Source organism: Fulmarus glacialis, unplaced genomic scaffold (genome assembly GCF_000690835.1).
Source record: "Fulmarus glacialis isolate BGI_N327 unplaced genomic scaffold, ASM69083v1 scaffold45850, whole genome shotgun sequence".
Classification (NCBI taxonomy): domain Eukaryota; kingdom Metazoa; phylum Chordata; class Aves; order Procellariiformes; family Procellariidae; genus Fulmarus; species Fulmarus glacialis.
The window spans coordinates 10,884-27,048 of record NW_009186678.1 but is presented as its reverse complement, the minus strand read 5'-3'; the positions used below and the strand labels follow the sequence as shown (position 1 = coordinate 27,048).

General features: G+C 38.8%; 1 protein-coding gene across 1 annotated transcript; it reads left to right on the top strand.

Moving 5' to 3' along the window:
* Positions 1–758: 758 nt before the first annotated feature.
* WSB1 (WD repeat and SOCS box containing 1) lies at positions 759–9,137 on the top strand (the record flags this gene model as incomplete). The annotated part of the gene is made up of 8 exons (XM_009572354.1): positions 759–927; positions 1,901–2,169; positions 2,855–2,986; positions 3,383–3,483; positions 5,689–5,861; positions 6,249–6,362; positions 7,384–7,491; positions 8,012–9,137. Coding segments are annotated over 8 exons (1,226 nt in total), but the record flags the coding sequence as incomplete, so codon positions are not given.
* Positions 9,138–16,165: the final 7,028 nt, after the last annotated feature.

Sequence of the window (16,165 nt, the reverse complement as noted above, 5' to 3'; positions counted from 1 at the left end):
GGCGCCAGGGCCCGCTCACTGCGCTAGCGTTCACTCCCGCCTGACTCCTGGACTGCCTGCTACGGACTTACTCCCGTCACTTACATCCACGATCTAAAAACAACAAGGGTGGTGGACGGCACCGGTGAGCTCTCTCCGAAGCTCTGGCCCCGCACCTGCAGCCTGGGTTGCAGACGGAAAGCGTGGTACATCCAGTTACATTGTAAAGCAGGGGAAAAACCAACTAATTTGATCGCACAGTGCTAACTTGTTTCCTACGACTGCTGTTTAATTTATTTTTTCTGAAGGAGGGCAGGATACTAAAGTGTGCAAGGGTACTCACATTTTTCTTTAAAGGTAAAAAAAAAATCATTACTGGGCATCTTATTTGCTAAACACTGAAGTATTAGGTCAAGTTGGAGCATAGTTTTACTGCTGTCTCTAGAGCTACAGTTACAATAATCGAAGTAATAGCTAGTTTCCGTACATTTTTAATTTATTTGAGTTCTGCTTCTGACATCGAGATGTGATATTATTTACATAACGACCAGGACATTTTAACACCAAGCTGTTTCTCTTTAGTGACTCAGTCTCTTTTGCAGCTGAGGCTTAGTCTTTTGATTGGTTATACAGTGTCGATATGACCCCTTCCCCAATTACTTTAAATGTCATGGAATAAAAGCAAAACAATTAACATATTGCCTGGTTCCCTTGTAACCTTTTAAAATATGCTGGCTTTTTTTTTTTTAAATGGAATTTCCTCTTTGTTTTCTTTTTAGCACGATCACGCACTGTAGGAGAACTCTTAGCCCCAACTTCTCCTTTTGACAAGAAGTGTGGACGTGAAAACTGGACTGTTGCATTTGCTCCTGATGGATCTTACTTTGCTTGGTCACAAGGGCATCGCATAGTGAAGCTGGTCCCCTGGTCTCAGTGCCTTAATAACTTGTAAGACAAAACCATATGGCTTTTAACTCACCTGAAAAACTTAAGAATTTCAAAATAGGAGATAGCTTTTAATAGATTAAAATACATGTATTGGCTTTTTAGGCTTTGACGTCTTTGGGAAAAACTAATTCTTTAAAGTAACAGCAATTGTTTTATCTCTTCCTCTGTGACCAGCGAGAGAAACAAGCATATTGCAACCTCATAAAGGCTATGGAGGAATGATTTATTAATTGATTCAGACGCTTTAAAATAAGAGGAAGTTAGAATGAAAAGGAAATTTAAAGACTCGGGCAGATCTGGACTCTTAAATTTCCTATCAGTAAGCTATTTGGTTTTACCTTTTAGGAATTTAGTTAAAGGTAAAACACTTTCCTTATCGTTCTTACTAGAATGCAAGTTAAGTTCCAAGAGACACATTTTATTTTCACTTGCAGGTTACATTTTAATGATGTGAGTAACCAGCAGTTGCATTTTTGTAGCTGGTTACATTTCCCCTTCCAGCAAATCCTGCCTCCCCTTTGTTTTTTTTCTCTTTCTGGTGGAGGGTTAATTGGTTTTCATATGCTGGCCTCGGTATCTCTTCCCAATATTTAACACATGTAAGTGAATTGCAGGGAACTTCTTGCTCATTTAGCAGAAAGTCTTAGAAATTTTTGTAACTCACTTTTCTTAAATGCTTTAAAAACGTTGTTTTTCACAGTGGGTTAAGTTAACATATTGCTCTCCACAGAGGTAAAAATGTGTAGAAAAGTATTAGTATATTGTGTAAGAAGCTTTCCAGATGTTAGTAATTTTTGTCAGTTATAAGAAAAAGCTGCTTTTATAATTTGAAAGTAAAAATGCATCATTACAGGCCTCCAAAATGTACGTTATGACAACTCGCAGATTTCATTACATCTTAAAGACTTTTTTATTCTATTTATTTTTCAAGATACTTTATGCCATTTTTTTGTATTTCTTGTTTGGTTTGCAGCTTGTTGCATGGCACAAAGAATGTTGCAAATTCTACCAGTACAAGACTTCCAAGGCAGAATAGTGACAGCGGTCAGAAAAATAAGCCTTATGAACATATAATAGACTGTGGTGATATCGTCTGGAGCCTTGCTTTTGGGTCTTCAGTGCCTGAGAAGCAGAGCCGCTGTGTGAATATAGAATGGCACCGTTTCAAATTTGGGCAAGACCAGCTGCTACTTGCAACAGGCTTGAACAATGGGCGCATCAAGATATGGGACGTATATACAGGTAGCATATGTGAGAGGAAGTTGGCACTTCATTGTTACTTTATGCAATAGTAACGTCATTAATACACAGAATGAATTGCTTACAGAATTTTAGTTGGGAATGGAACCTTGGATACAAATTAAGTAATCTAAAAAAAGCATGAACTCCTGCAACTAGAAGTGTTCAAATACTGCTAGTGAAACATGAAGTTGCTCTCTGTTCTTGAGTATGGGGAAGGATTATGTTGATGAGGACCTTTTATTTTTTTTTTTAAAAACTAAATAATTGTTCAAATGATAAGAGACTGAATCTGAAATTAGGGAATCTCAATTTAGCTGGTAGCACAGCTGCTAGGTTGGTAGAGAACTTCTCAGGTTTAAAAAAATGAAACTAATGACTATTGATTAATTTGTTGTTATCTTGTAAATTTAAGCTTAGAACAGAGATGTCTATCAAAAGACAAGTCTTGCCTTAATTATGAGGCATATGGTTTTATTGTATAGATTTACTAGCTCTTCAGGAAATTGCCTCTCGATACAGAAGAGTCTAAAAGGATACGCGTGCTTCTTACTGTAGGGAGCATTTCTACAAAGAAAATTTGGCTTTACGTGCTGTAATTTTGTATTCTGTATTTGTATCCATAAAGCATTTGATCTGATTAGAAGTACAGTCCTTCATTTTAAATTGTGGTGTTTTCATGTAACAGGAAAACTCCTCCTTAACCTGATGGACCATACAGAAGTTGTCAGAGATCTAACCTTTGCCCCGGATGGCAGCCTGATTTTAGTGTCTGCGTCCAGAGACAAAACACTGAGAGTGTGGGACCTGAAAGATGATGGTATGCATTTTAAGTTTATCTGCTATAATACTTAGGAGAAATATGCACATACTTTCCTCTTTTATTGCTATAAACTCAGTTAGGTCAGGATTTCTTAAAAAACTAATTTTGTTCTCAGTCTGTACGCTCTCTTGAAATTCTTTATCTATATGTACCCTAAAGGTATAAGCTGTTATTGGGTTAAGTTAAAAGAGTGCATGAAGTGACCTTTCTGAATAGGGACATAGGATTTAGAGGCTGCATGACAGAATTTTTATTTCTGTGTAGAATGACTCTGCAAGATGTTGTTTGGAAAAATAGTATAAAATTTTATAAAGGAAGAAGTAATTTGGAAAAGCTTTTCAATTTGAATTTGTAATATTTAATCAATTCTTACAGGAATGTCTTTCTTTTTAGGGAATATGATGAAAGTGTTGAGAGGACATCAGAACTGGGTATATGGTTGTGCATTCTCTCCAGACTCTTCTATTCTCTGTTCTGTTGGAGCTAGTAAAGCAGTATGTGTCAGAGTTTCTTGTTCATTAAATCTACTGAATTGTGTGCATAATCATTTTAAATCTAAGTAACATTAAGCTTGTGCTCGGTGTCATGAACTTCTAATGTTTTATGATGATGTAAAAGTGCATGAAATTAAACTAGCAAATGGTGCATTGAGACACTGATTTATGAATTGAACTTGCACTGCTTTTAGTTGAAGAAACTGTAAGCATTCTTTGAGAAATAGTTCTACATATCTGCACATGTTCATAGTATAAAACCAAAGACGACTAAAGCTTCCAGTGTTGAAAGATACTTAGATTAATGCATAAAACTATTTTGTAATTGATTTTATCCTTTCTATTTCCTGCTCAATGAAAAGGACTTTTCAAAGTCTGAGCCAGTCATGGTATCTCCCACTGAACAAAAATGTTTCTACATGTTTTCCAATACAAATAGCACTCATGTCTAAAAGATCTAGAACGAAGAACAGCATACTGGTTTTGTTTTCATCCGTATTCTAATGCCCTGCTAGAGGACTGAAAGCAGTGCAGGTAAAGCACGTATGCCATAAGCTGCTTTTCTTGGCACTGAAGAATTAGAATAAAACAGAAAGGGGAATTCAGTCTAGGGTCTTTGTAGGTAGTTTAATGATGAAGCCTAGTGATGCTGAGTAAAAGCACAATTCAATCATTGGATACCACTTTATATGGATGACTGTTCAAATGCATTTTATACTTTAAATTATCAGTGCAGATTTGATAGAGAATAGTTGAGGTCTGGGTTTTGTTTTTTCTTTAAATAGAGCAGATGTGGATGTATACATTGATATCTTTAGGCTGTGTGTTTTCCATAAGCTTCTTGCTTTCCCTGTCACAGGTGGTGGCAGCAATATTGGTGTGATTGAGGTTAAGCTGGCACCACTCACACAGGAGCACAATGGTGTTAGCTGGGCAGAAAGAGTGGCATCTCTGGCTACCAGGCTGGGGGCGAACTTTACCGTAGGACGAAGTAACCTTGCATTCGACTGCAAGGTGTACTGTACGTACGCAGGTGCTGGTTGATGTCCACTTTCTGCTTTCTTTCTTTCTTTTTTTTTTTTTTTTTAAATAATTTTCACAGCAGTGAAACACACTGACTCCTGAAACTTAGTTTACAGTGTTATGGAATGTTGGGGTCTCCTTGGAGAAATTGGTCAACACGTTTATATAATTGATTGTGAAATGGTTCAGTTTTAGGAAGTATGTGAGGCACTAAGGCTATGTTTGCTTTGGTCAAACATATAAATTTATCCAAGATGTCAGTATTTAATCTGTGCAGTAAAACTGAGTCAGGGGAAAAATGAAGGACCCTAATGAGCTCTTTTAGGGACATAACATCATATGCTAAAGACTTACATTTTCTGTAAAATTATGCTGCAGTACATAGATCGTTCCTATTAAGTAATTCTGCACAGTCTTTATTTTGATTATATATAATGTACAACTGCATGTAAAATCCCAGAATACTATAATCTTTTATCAATTTTTGTAATACGATATGCAATTAGCCGGGTAAATTGTAATATTAATGTCTTTTTTTTACTGTTGACTTGATTTAAAATGCATAAATTCTTTCTAATAATGTGGTTAGACTTCCCTATTGTTTTGCCAAAGACGTAACTTTTGGCTGTGAAAATTCTTTTTGCTTGCAGTATCTGTTTCTCTTCCTAGGCTGACGTTGGTGATCCAAGCCAATTGTAAACAAGTGATCTTAAACTCAAAGGGATGCCACTGGAGTAACAATATGTTAACCTTACATTTTCTGTCTGTATATTTCTTAAAATTTTGGTAGTTACTGAAAAGAGGGGACTGTAGAGTTTAACCCTATTTATTTCTGCATATTTTAATAAAATAGTTTTGTAATACATGAATTTCAGTAAGCTACATGGTTAAATTGTGTTGCCTTTATCTTATATTTTGGCTTATTTTGTTAATAACATTTAACAAACTTGAGTTAGAACTTGCATGTCTGCTTTAATTATTTTTAAAAAAACCTTGATTTTAATCCAAGTATGACACTGAGCATATTTCTTAATTGTAGTAATTCATAATGCCTGATTTTAATATAATCCTAAATAAGACTAGCAGCTATACTTTAAAAAAAAAAAAAAAAAACAAAAACCAAAAGTAAATGCTTCATTGCATCTCTGAGCAGAGCTATAACATTAGCTTATTTAATTGCAGGTTTTTCTCTGGGATATGGATAAATACTCCATGATACGGAAACTTGAAGGACATCACAATGATGTTGTAGCTTGTGAGTTTTCTCCCGATGGAGCTTTACTGGCTACTGCATCTTATGATACTCGAGTCTATGTCTGGGATCCACATATTGGAGTTATTCTTATGGAATTTGGGTAAGTAAAGTAGTCAAATCTGGAAACTTTCTCCTAGAGTGAAGATGACTACTGAAAATTAATGGGTTTATGTATTAAACTGATAATTGGGAAAAATCTTAGCAGTGGCTGATGGTAATCCTGAAGTGGCAGAGCAGTGGAGATTATTCTTCTATCTGAGAAAGAATTTAAAGCGCTGATATTTTAATGTGTACTAATTTAAGCATCTTCAGCAAAGCTGAAGTGTTCAGTATTACAAAAGACACAGTAGTTCAATCGCCACTCCTGATTTCATGGTTAAATCTTCAATCCATTTTTTCTTCCTCAGCTTTGCTAGTCATGGCTGAAGGAAACACTTCCATAGTTCTTAAACATTATGCTGTTAGCTAAGTGTCTCTCTATCTCCAGGCATCTGTTTCCCCCTCCTACTCCAATATTTGCTGGAGGTGCAAATGACCGATGGGTCAGATCAGTATCTTTTAGTCACGACGGACTACATATTGCAAGCCTTGCTGATGATAAGTAAGTATGAGGAAAGATTTATTAGACTCCTCTAATTCTTTCCATATGACATGAACTTTCAAATACTAAGTCAGCTTTTTTTTTTTAACTGAGAAATTACTTCTAATGGTCTTGGTAAAAGTAGATGAGTTGTCTGGTATATGTTAATGTTCATTCTGAATTTAGCAATAATTAGTTGTGTACAGAGTAGATGATCTGAATAACTTAAGTGTGTAACAGCTGAAAACAGAAGAAGAGGGGTTGTAAACGGTGAAAAATGGACATTAGGAAAAGTTTCTTTACTGAAAGAGTGGTCAGGCCTTAGAACAGGCTGCCCAGGGAAGTGGTGGAGTCACCGTCCCTGGAAGTATTTAAAAGACGTGTAGATGAGGCGCTTAGGGACATGGTTTAGTGGGCATGGTGGTGTTGGGTTGATGGTTGGACTCGATGATCTTAGAGGTCTTTTCCAACCTTAATGATTCTATGATTCTATGAAATGTAAATGGAGTTAATAATGCAGGTAAGTCTTTTGTATAGTAGTAGATTCAAAGTAAAAAGAAAAGTCTTCTGTGATCTCGTATTCAACTTCTGCTAGCACTGCAAATAGTAATTTGAAGAACTATATTTTAAGAATATGAGGAATGCTTTCTCAAGATGCAGCAAGGGTATTAAACTATCTACAGGAGGGTTTTAGTTTTTTTAATTAAGACAAGCATCATTGGGACTTCCTAGCATATATGACACTTAAGAGAGAGATTGTCTAAACCTGTAGTTCAAGTTATTGCTTTCTGCTGTTGAAGGCAATCTTTTATTTTAGTTGACAGAGTTAAAATGGTTGAAGTACAGATGAAGGTATATATCAGGAATGACGAAATCATAGCATTTCAGGCCAAATTGAAAACACCTTGTATGCATATTAAAATGTTTATAAAAATTCCCTGAGCTTTGCTTCAGACTAGTTTCATGTGCAGCGTCAGAGAAAATATCAGGCAGAATTAAATGTCTACTCTGATAACTTACTACTTTGTTCTTCCCTTTTCAGAATGGTAAGATTCTGGAGAATTGATGAAGAATACCCTGTACAAGTTGCACCTCTGAACAATGGGCTCTGCTGTACTTTTTCTACTGATGGCAGTGTTCTAGCTGCAGGGCAAGTATATACTTTTTTTTTTCTTCCTAAAATATTAAGGTAACCCAAAGGTTGGAAACAGTGGCTAACTGTTCTAAAAATCTTCAGTTGTGACTTGCAACTTGATGCTTCTGACTTGGCTTTACTTCTGGTACTATTTGTTTAAACATGCCTGGAATAGCAGTAAAATCAAGAAGCTGAGAAACTCATTTCTTATCTTTGAGAATAAATAAAAGACAGACCCACAAACATGTGGATTGGAAAAAGACCATTAGATAATCAAAGGCAGTTTCAGGTGGTATACTCAATAGCTGTTGGAAGATCTGCTCAGGCCTGTTGCATAGATAATCAGCAAGTTGCTTATTGTGCTGCTACAACTTAAAAGAAGAACTGGCATCTAGTGTAAATGAGTCTGGAACAGCTAGAACTAAGAAACAGGAAGTCCCTAACCAGCAATGTATGTGAGAATTTGTACTAAGTTGAAATCATTCAGGTGGGATAATTCTGGTGGGCTTTTTTGTTTTCTTTTTTTTTTGTGCAGGACACAGGATGGCAGCGTGTACTTCTGGGCAACTCCAAGACAAGTTTCCAGTCTCCAACATCTATGTCGCATGGCAATTCGAAGAGTGATGCCCACCAGCCTAGTCAAGAACTTGCCTATCCCATCAAAAGTAGTGGAGTTCCTTTGTTACCAGATTTGAATTTAGAAAACAAACAAACAAACAAACTGGCAGGTGGCCCAGCTGCTGAAACTAGCTGAATACTTTAAAGAATCCTCAAACTTTACAGCCTTTAAGCTTAAAACTCTACAGGTTTTCAAGAGCTATTTAAAGTGATAACATAGATACTATTTTGTCAAAATGCCTGACAGGTAAATTTTTAATATTTATAGAAAACACAATAGAAGTATTCCTGGTGTTCTCAATTTTCTAAAATATAACTGTGAAAACATGTACATATATAGACATAAGCTGCTACATGTTACCAATGTACCTTTAAAATTGCTTTTATGATTTTTAATGTGTATCATGTATATATTGCTTTGGTAGAGCCATCAGATGCATCTGTGCTGTAAAGTGGAAGGATAGCTATTATTCTGGGACACTGAGTTAGAAAAAATATTGACTTAAGGAAGCTTAACTGCTCTGTATGTATGTACATTGGTTGGGGTTCAGGAAACTGATCCACAGATAAGAATTCATGTTAGTTTATTTCATGAAGAGGATATAGCTTGGCTTTTTAGAGCAATGTATGGTGAAGGGAAGTAGGTTAAGGTAAGGGTTGGAGTATATCTCATATAAACCCAGGAGTGTTGCCTGTGTGTCAACTAAAGGCGGCCTTAAGTTCCATAGCAGCAAACCAGGTTAAATTTCAGTATTGGGCAGTGTTAAAGAAATATTTCCTTACATTTCTAAAAATCTAACTACTGTATTATTGCCTGATACTTTGTCTGTAATGAGAGATATTTACAGACTGAGTTTATTCTTAACCCTATAATATCTCTTCGGGGGGTGATTATTGGTTAATGGCCAAAGATAAGCAAAATACTTGGTTTTGCCTTCTGTTATTTATCTGTACCTGCAGATATAAAGAATGTATGCATTGCATAAAATGCCTGATTATATATATATTTTTGTCGAATTTTTTTATTAAAGACTTGTATAAAAGTTTCCTGATATTGCATCTGGTGACTGATTTATCAACACTATCTGCATGCAAGAATTCTAGTGGGAATCTGCTACTCTGTATAGTTTTCCTTTTCAGGACCACAGAACCCTAATCTGGGTGAAACTTACTGTGGGGAGCTACAGCAAGATCTTCAAACCTATTATCTGGGCAAAGGTCAAAAGCGTATGTGATGTAAGTGTTCCCCAGCTCCTGCATGGTGCAGAATGTGGAAATGGAGTTCTGACTGCAGCATACATCTGTGGTTGCTACAGGTTGTAAAACTGCATATGATGAACTTAGCCCTTACTCCTTTGCTCTTCCAGAGTACTGTTTTGGTAAACCCTTCTTTGTCATCTCAAGTATTACATAATTCATATGATGTAGCAGGTAGGGATTTTCCAACTTGCAATCAGGATACCCAAAGGGAAAGCAGCTGGCACTTCCATCCTCATGACGATGGGTGGGAGACAGAGCAAGAGGAAGCCTCACATCTGGGCAGAAGCACTGTTCTCCCCTCCCTCACTGCAACAAATGGCAGACCAGTTTCCATGCTCTTCCCATCCCAGTAGTGCCTCCCTAGAATGAGCAGACCTTTGCAGCAGCTCCAGCACTGGTCCTACAGTGGAATGGCGAAGAACACCGGGAAGGAGAGGTGAAACGGGAAAACAAGAGGACTGACAAGAACTGTTTTTCATTAATTTACTGCCTAGAGGCTAGTGGCAAAAGCTCTCCAGAATTATCAGACTCAAGTCATCCCACTGAACGAGCTGGCAAGGGTGCTGTGCAGAGAAGGCATCCTTTTGATGACGCCCTGTTTGCACAAATTTGTTAAAGCAAATATGTTTAGTTTTTCTCTATTATATTGTTTATTTGGACAAGAGGACAAGGTCAGTCTGAACAAGGCCAGATGCCGAATCATCACAGCCCAATCAATAAATGTAGTTAAAATTGTCTAGTGACCATGACATATGACTTTGCAACCATTGGTAACTCACTTCCTTTGCATGAACTTCCCACATGGCAAATCATAGATTGAAGTTAGTAGGGAAGGAAGATGTGCAACTCCTGCTTATCTGTCAAAAATGGAAAGGAGATTCCATCCAACCCCATTTGATCAAGTAATGAATCTTTTTACTTTTTGCATGGACAATGCTAAATGCCTTCTTGGCTTCCACCAGCTTAGCTACTATATAAAATAAATATAATGAAATAAATTCTTTCATTTCCAGGCATGCTATTAGCATTCTAAGAGCCCAGAATGCTTTGGAATTGCAAAGGCACTTTTCTATGTCAACAACCTGGTCTCACCGGGAGATGCATTTTCTGATCATGTCCTTGTTTTCTTGGGTGAAGTAGAAAAAGTCTATTGACAAGGCAGAAAGAACTCTTACTGAGTACAGCCCAGCAGGCCTTAGCCTGAAAAGACTACAAATATCCCTGATGCTCTGTATCCATATTGCTACACCACTGTCCAGTGGCAACACTTGCATGTCAGATTCAGTGAAAGAGAAGTAATGTGGTATTTCAGTCTCTTTTCAATGTAACTTATTTTATTTGTACATATACAAAAGAAGAGAGACAACTGCCAATAGCAAGCAAACAATCCTAGAAAGTTCAGCCCAGACACCCAGGCCTACCTTCCAGGAAGATTTCCCCAAACACTGTTTCCAAACACCATAAATCAACTTTCCACTTTCCAAGGAGTACTACAGAACAAAGCCAACGGGACAGAACTTCCTCAGGAATTAAAACCCACCTTGCAAGGAAATAGAAAGTGTATGTGTTCCCATGCTACCTAATGACTCACTCAGAAATTGAACCAAGTATTTCCCTCTTTTTGTTTGTTCTAAAATGTATGTATCATTAAGACGAGGCTTCTCATATATTGTCTAGTTGAAGGAAGAACTGGCGAGATCTGTGCCCCCAGAACATCTCATCTCAACTTGAATGCAGATGTGAGTGAAGAATAGCAACCAGCTGTGATTTTAAAGTATGTACTTAACAGTTCTGCCTGATGAAGGAAATAATTATTCTACAACCTTGGAACAACATGCAGAAAGTTTGCCAAGGCCATTACCACTGAGTGTACAGTCAGGAGTGAAGGGAATAAACTGCACCTCCAGAATGTTATTAAGATGGGTGGAAGAGGTTTGTAGACTAAAGCATGCTTTGCTGTTGTTAGCATACTGTCAATAGGCTGGCCTAGTTAAAAACAGCTCATGAAGAGAAAAATTGAACTGAGCAAAGTAGCACCTTTGATGTCCTGTTTAGCTGGGGCTGAGCAGAACTGGTTTTAGATCTGTTCACAGCCGTCTAGAAACATACTCTGCGTGGTGAATATTTCTGTGGTGAGTGTAATTAATGTCTATAAATCCTTTTGCAATCCTTTACTGAAGCGTGCTCTGGGTATTAAAGTCAATAAAGTTGAAAGGAACAGAGTCGAGGGAGCCGGAAGCAGAGCTAGTCCTGCAATACGCTGACACGCTGCCTGCGTTATCCAGCTATCGCAGCACAGCCTCACCATGGTAGGCAGCAAAGACAATTAACAGGAAAAAGGGCTGATGCAACAGCTTGCAAAATTTCCTGACAGGAGCAGAAATATCAAGCAAGGGAAGACAGAAAGACACAAATAAATAATTGAGAATCACTGGGTCCGAAGCTCTTTTAAAAAGGAAAGCATGTTAACAACACAAAAGCAATAGACAGAGGTAGTCAAAATAGGCAAGAGGAAAGTGGAAATTTCTGATTCACTGAGCAGGAATTTGGTCATCTACTCTGTGGCTGGGCACTGGTATTAGAAAAGCTGAGTGGGTTCTTGGTTTTTATTGTTATTGTTTATTAATCCCAGGCAGCAATACAGAACAGATGTTTCTATTGGGGGCAGGATGTTGGACTACATGGAGTATTCACTGATCTGCTCCATTCCTCTGTGCCTGAGCACAGTAAAGCCTCATAACTATAATACTTGGCTCTGTTTTCTACGACACCTACGCCTCAAGCCCTGACTTGGCAGACTCAGGTATCCCCAAGCTGAAGGAAAAGCCCAGATCTGGTTCCAAATACAAATTTGGCTCATTTGTGCTTGCTTATACTGCAGAAGCACAGGCAAGAATGATGGCTCTGTTGCACTAGGCACTACACAGAGTTGTGGGAAAATTAAGAAAAGGTGATCAGGAGTCCAAGATGATCCAGAATAAATTTCCTTTCATAAATGTTGCCAACTTTGAGAGAGATTTTTTTTGTTTGTTTTAGAACACTTTGCTTTTCAAGCTGTATGGTCTCTGGATTTCTTCCCCACCCCATGTTCATATCACAACTAGCACACTTGGGTCTTGGTCTATAACCAGAGCTTCTTGTGGCTGCCACAGATACAAACAAAAAAATAACTGAGATAGATACTGTAATCCTGTTTGTTTTCTCTATAAACAAAGGGTACACCCGTGGAGATTGGCCTGCTACTGACTCTATTTTATATTTACCTGTCCCTCTTTGTCTACAGCATACAGTTAATTGCTTTTCATTTTGCCATGCTTGTCAGCACAGCGTTCAAGGCCGAGCTTTTAAGACATGGTTTGTGCTACCACAGATGCTTACAGAGCTTTCTCAAAAGCCATGGAAGTATCATAAGCATGTGTGAGCTGGAAACGTGCTTGCTTAAGCACCTCCATGAACTGAGCTAAAAGTTAGGCTTGCCAAGTGTGTATTTCTGCAAGATCACAGTTCCAGTCCTGGAATTAGCAAGTGTGACTTAAATGCAGAGTCTTGCAGGAGAGGCTTAATGAAGGGTCATCTCAGGTTGCATTCACTAAAAGTTGTGATTTATGGAAGTGGAGGAAGAAAACAACATACCTGCTTCTCCCCCTTCACCAACTCTGAACACTGTGTCCCAGCTATTCCAAAAGGAAACCACCTCCACGAAGTCTCAGCCTGCTTTGGCTAGCTCTGCCTGCATCAGTTCTTCTGTTTGTTATAATCTTTTTCCCGGGACATAAATGATAATTTTAGACTAAGTACACAAGCTTACTTCATTAATGAGGGTATCTATAATAATTTAAATAATTTAAAACGTTTACAAGACTCTGCCTGATATGGTGGGATACCACAAGGTGAGGCTTACGACCGATTCATCCCCAACATCCTCCAGAAGTTTCCAGTTCTGACCACTGTACAAACCTGAGCCCAGCAATAAGGCCAGAAATAACTTCTCAAAGCACAGTACCTCTTCTGGTAGAGGAAGAGGGACACTGCATCCCAAGAAGCTTAGCTAGTGCTTAACTGCTCGATCCAGATATGCCTAAATGTTAGAGATGTTTATGCCTGCAGCTGTAGGAAGGAGGGGTAGCCCTGAGGATTTTTCTAGACTATCACTACATGACTAACTCAAGCTATCCCTGAGGCTCATGCTAGTGTATCAGGGAAGACACACCTCATTAGCTGAGACTAACTGAAATAGCAGCTGTGTGGCATTGTGACCTGAGAACTTTAAACCTGGTTGAGAAGTGTCATGAGAGATGAGTTACAAAGCTGCTGGTGTTCCCTGCAGCACCACAAGGCTTAGGGGCCTTTGGGTGATAACCAGTCATACTTTGCAGAGAGATGTCTAGTACTCTTCTGGGAATCTAACAGTAAAAGACTCATTTTTGATCAGTACATATTTATCCTCCCTTCCATTGGCTTATAGCAGCACCTTCTGACAGACCTGAATGCCTGAGCAGCACAAACTTTGAGGACTGAAGCTGCTGTTATAACTTTGATATTAACATTTCCAGAAGCACAAGAAACCCACAAATGACTTACAGGCAGTGGAGCTGTGGCAGGCAGGAGGCAGCCTGGTCTACCGAATCGCTGGGTACCAGTACACAGTCAGCAGAGAAGCAGAAGCATCATCTGAGGAGAAGCAGCACTCACGCAGGACACAAAATGGAGTATTCCCCAGGAAACCTCTTCCCCAAAGAAGGCTGGGAGGGAAGAACTGAAGGATTAGAAGTGTATGGAAGGAGCTTCCTCAAGAGGACAGAACTTGGGCTTGACTGCAATTAAACCTATCCCAGGCTGGTATCAATTCCCTCCCAGCTGTTCTTAAGTAACAGCTGTCAACCAGTTACAAGAAGGATAAGAAGGAAAAAAGAGGCAAAGGGGAAAAAAAAAAAACGGCAATCTGAGCTAACAATAAAGCCCCTGTCCCACCTTCCAGAAAGAGACCAGCAGACTGCTCTCTGCTTTGGGGGTGAGCCCTGACCAGTGTAGTAAGGGCTGCAGCAGGCTGGGCAGACAGATGCTATTACAGCCCAGCCCTCAACAAGCAGCTGTGACTGAGAGTAATCACGGAGAGGAATCAGGAAGGAGCATTTCAGACAATGTGCTCCTCTCGTTTCCAAGGCAAATCCCATATTCTGCTGCCCTGGAAAAGTCTGTGCTTTAAGTGCCGAAGTCTCTTTCACACAGGCACTAAAATTATTAAGTTGGATACTCATGGTATGAATACCATGGAGCTAAGCGGATTTTCACCTGAAAATCCAGCTCTACACAGCTTCCTGCTAGCTCCATCCCAACAAGGCCATCCTGTCTGGCCTTCAGATGAGGGGCAGGGAGAAGGAATGCCTACAGATGGACAGTTTGCAAACTGGTCCACAGTGACTGCCTGCCTTGGGAGCCCAGGGGAGAGACTAGCTTCTGCCTACAAAAACTGGTCTGCAGTGGCTGTCTGAAACTCTGCACCAGAGAGAAGCAAGTCCTAGAGAAAACTGGCGCTTCAGTCAGAAGGAAGTTATTTCTCTGGAAATGCTCGGAAAACAATTTTTATTTTCCACATTCATATAAAACGGCATCTTAGTAGAATCACTTAGGGAGAGACTGAATTTATTTTTTTAATACTGAATGAGGTCTTCCATTGGAACAGTTTAGAAATAGGGTGGATGAATCCCATGACCTCTTTTCCTTAAATATTACAATATTCTCATAAAGGACAGAGGTTATGTAAGATCCCATAGGAAATCTGGTAAAGGTGTCATGCAGAAACTGTTTATCCAAGTAATTATTTCAGATTAGAACCACCTGAGTAAGGTAAATGGGTTTTATGTGAGACGCTGGCTTCTGCAGAAGGATAATTTTGTCTTATAAACACCATTCCACACAGCACACAAATCCAGCTGCAATAAGCTATTTCAGAACAGCTTTAATTATTGATTTACTAGAATGAAAAGAAAGCCAGTGTAAACTTCAGATAAGTAATCAGTAACTTTGTTTAAGTCATTATCACAATATTAGTTATCAGCAAGGTTATGCCTTGTATAACTAGTGAATTCCAGACAGAAGTTCTGGGGCAGATATTATTTATTTCTAACATGAGATTGGAAGATCCTGAATGCTCGCTTTTATTCCAGATGGGTGAGTTCTTTGTTGCATCAAGGAGAAAAATATTTATTTATGGGCTCTTATCTTAGCGCTGCTAGACTGGGGTTACATGACAGAAATCACAATCCCATCTCTCTCTGACCTCACTTCTTAGTCTACACAAACATTAAAGATAGCTCAGTTTGCCCCCTGCACATTAGATGAGGAACTCTCATTTAATTGGAGAGTACTTCACCCTCCTTGTTGTCTAAGTGACAACACAACTTTAGCTTATGTCTGTGCAATTAAGGATGGCTTTCCACTCTCATGAAAACCAACTACGGTTCCTACCTGCACGGTTCTCTGTGTACATGGAAAGAAGATAATGTAAGTAGAAAAATCTGCAGGTGAAGTTGTCTCATTGCAGCCCTTTGAATATGTATATCTGCTTTCCCTGGTGTTTCTAAACTCAACACAGAATGGCAGCTACTTTCTAATGATAGCTAAGGAAGATAGAAGCACAAGACTGTGTGTAGTTATGAGACTGCTGGGATATTTTTGCTGTTTAAGGCACAGAATTGAAGGCAAAAATGAGTCCTAAGCACACTTCCTCTCTCCCCTGCCATCCAGCAACATAGCGTTTCATGAGATAGTCGAATACAGAGTATTTAATTCAATGAAGCTCTGCAGCTCC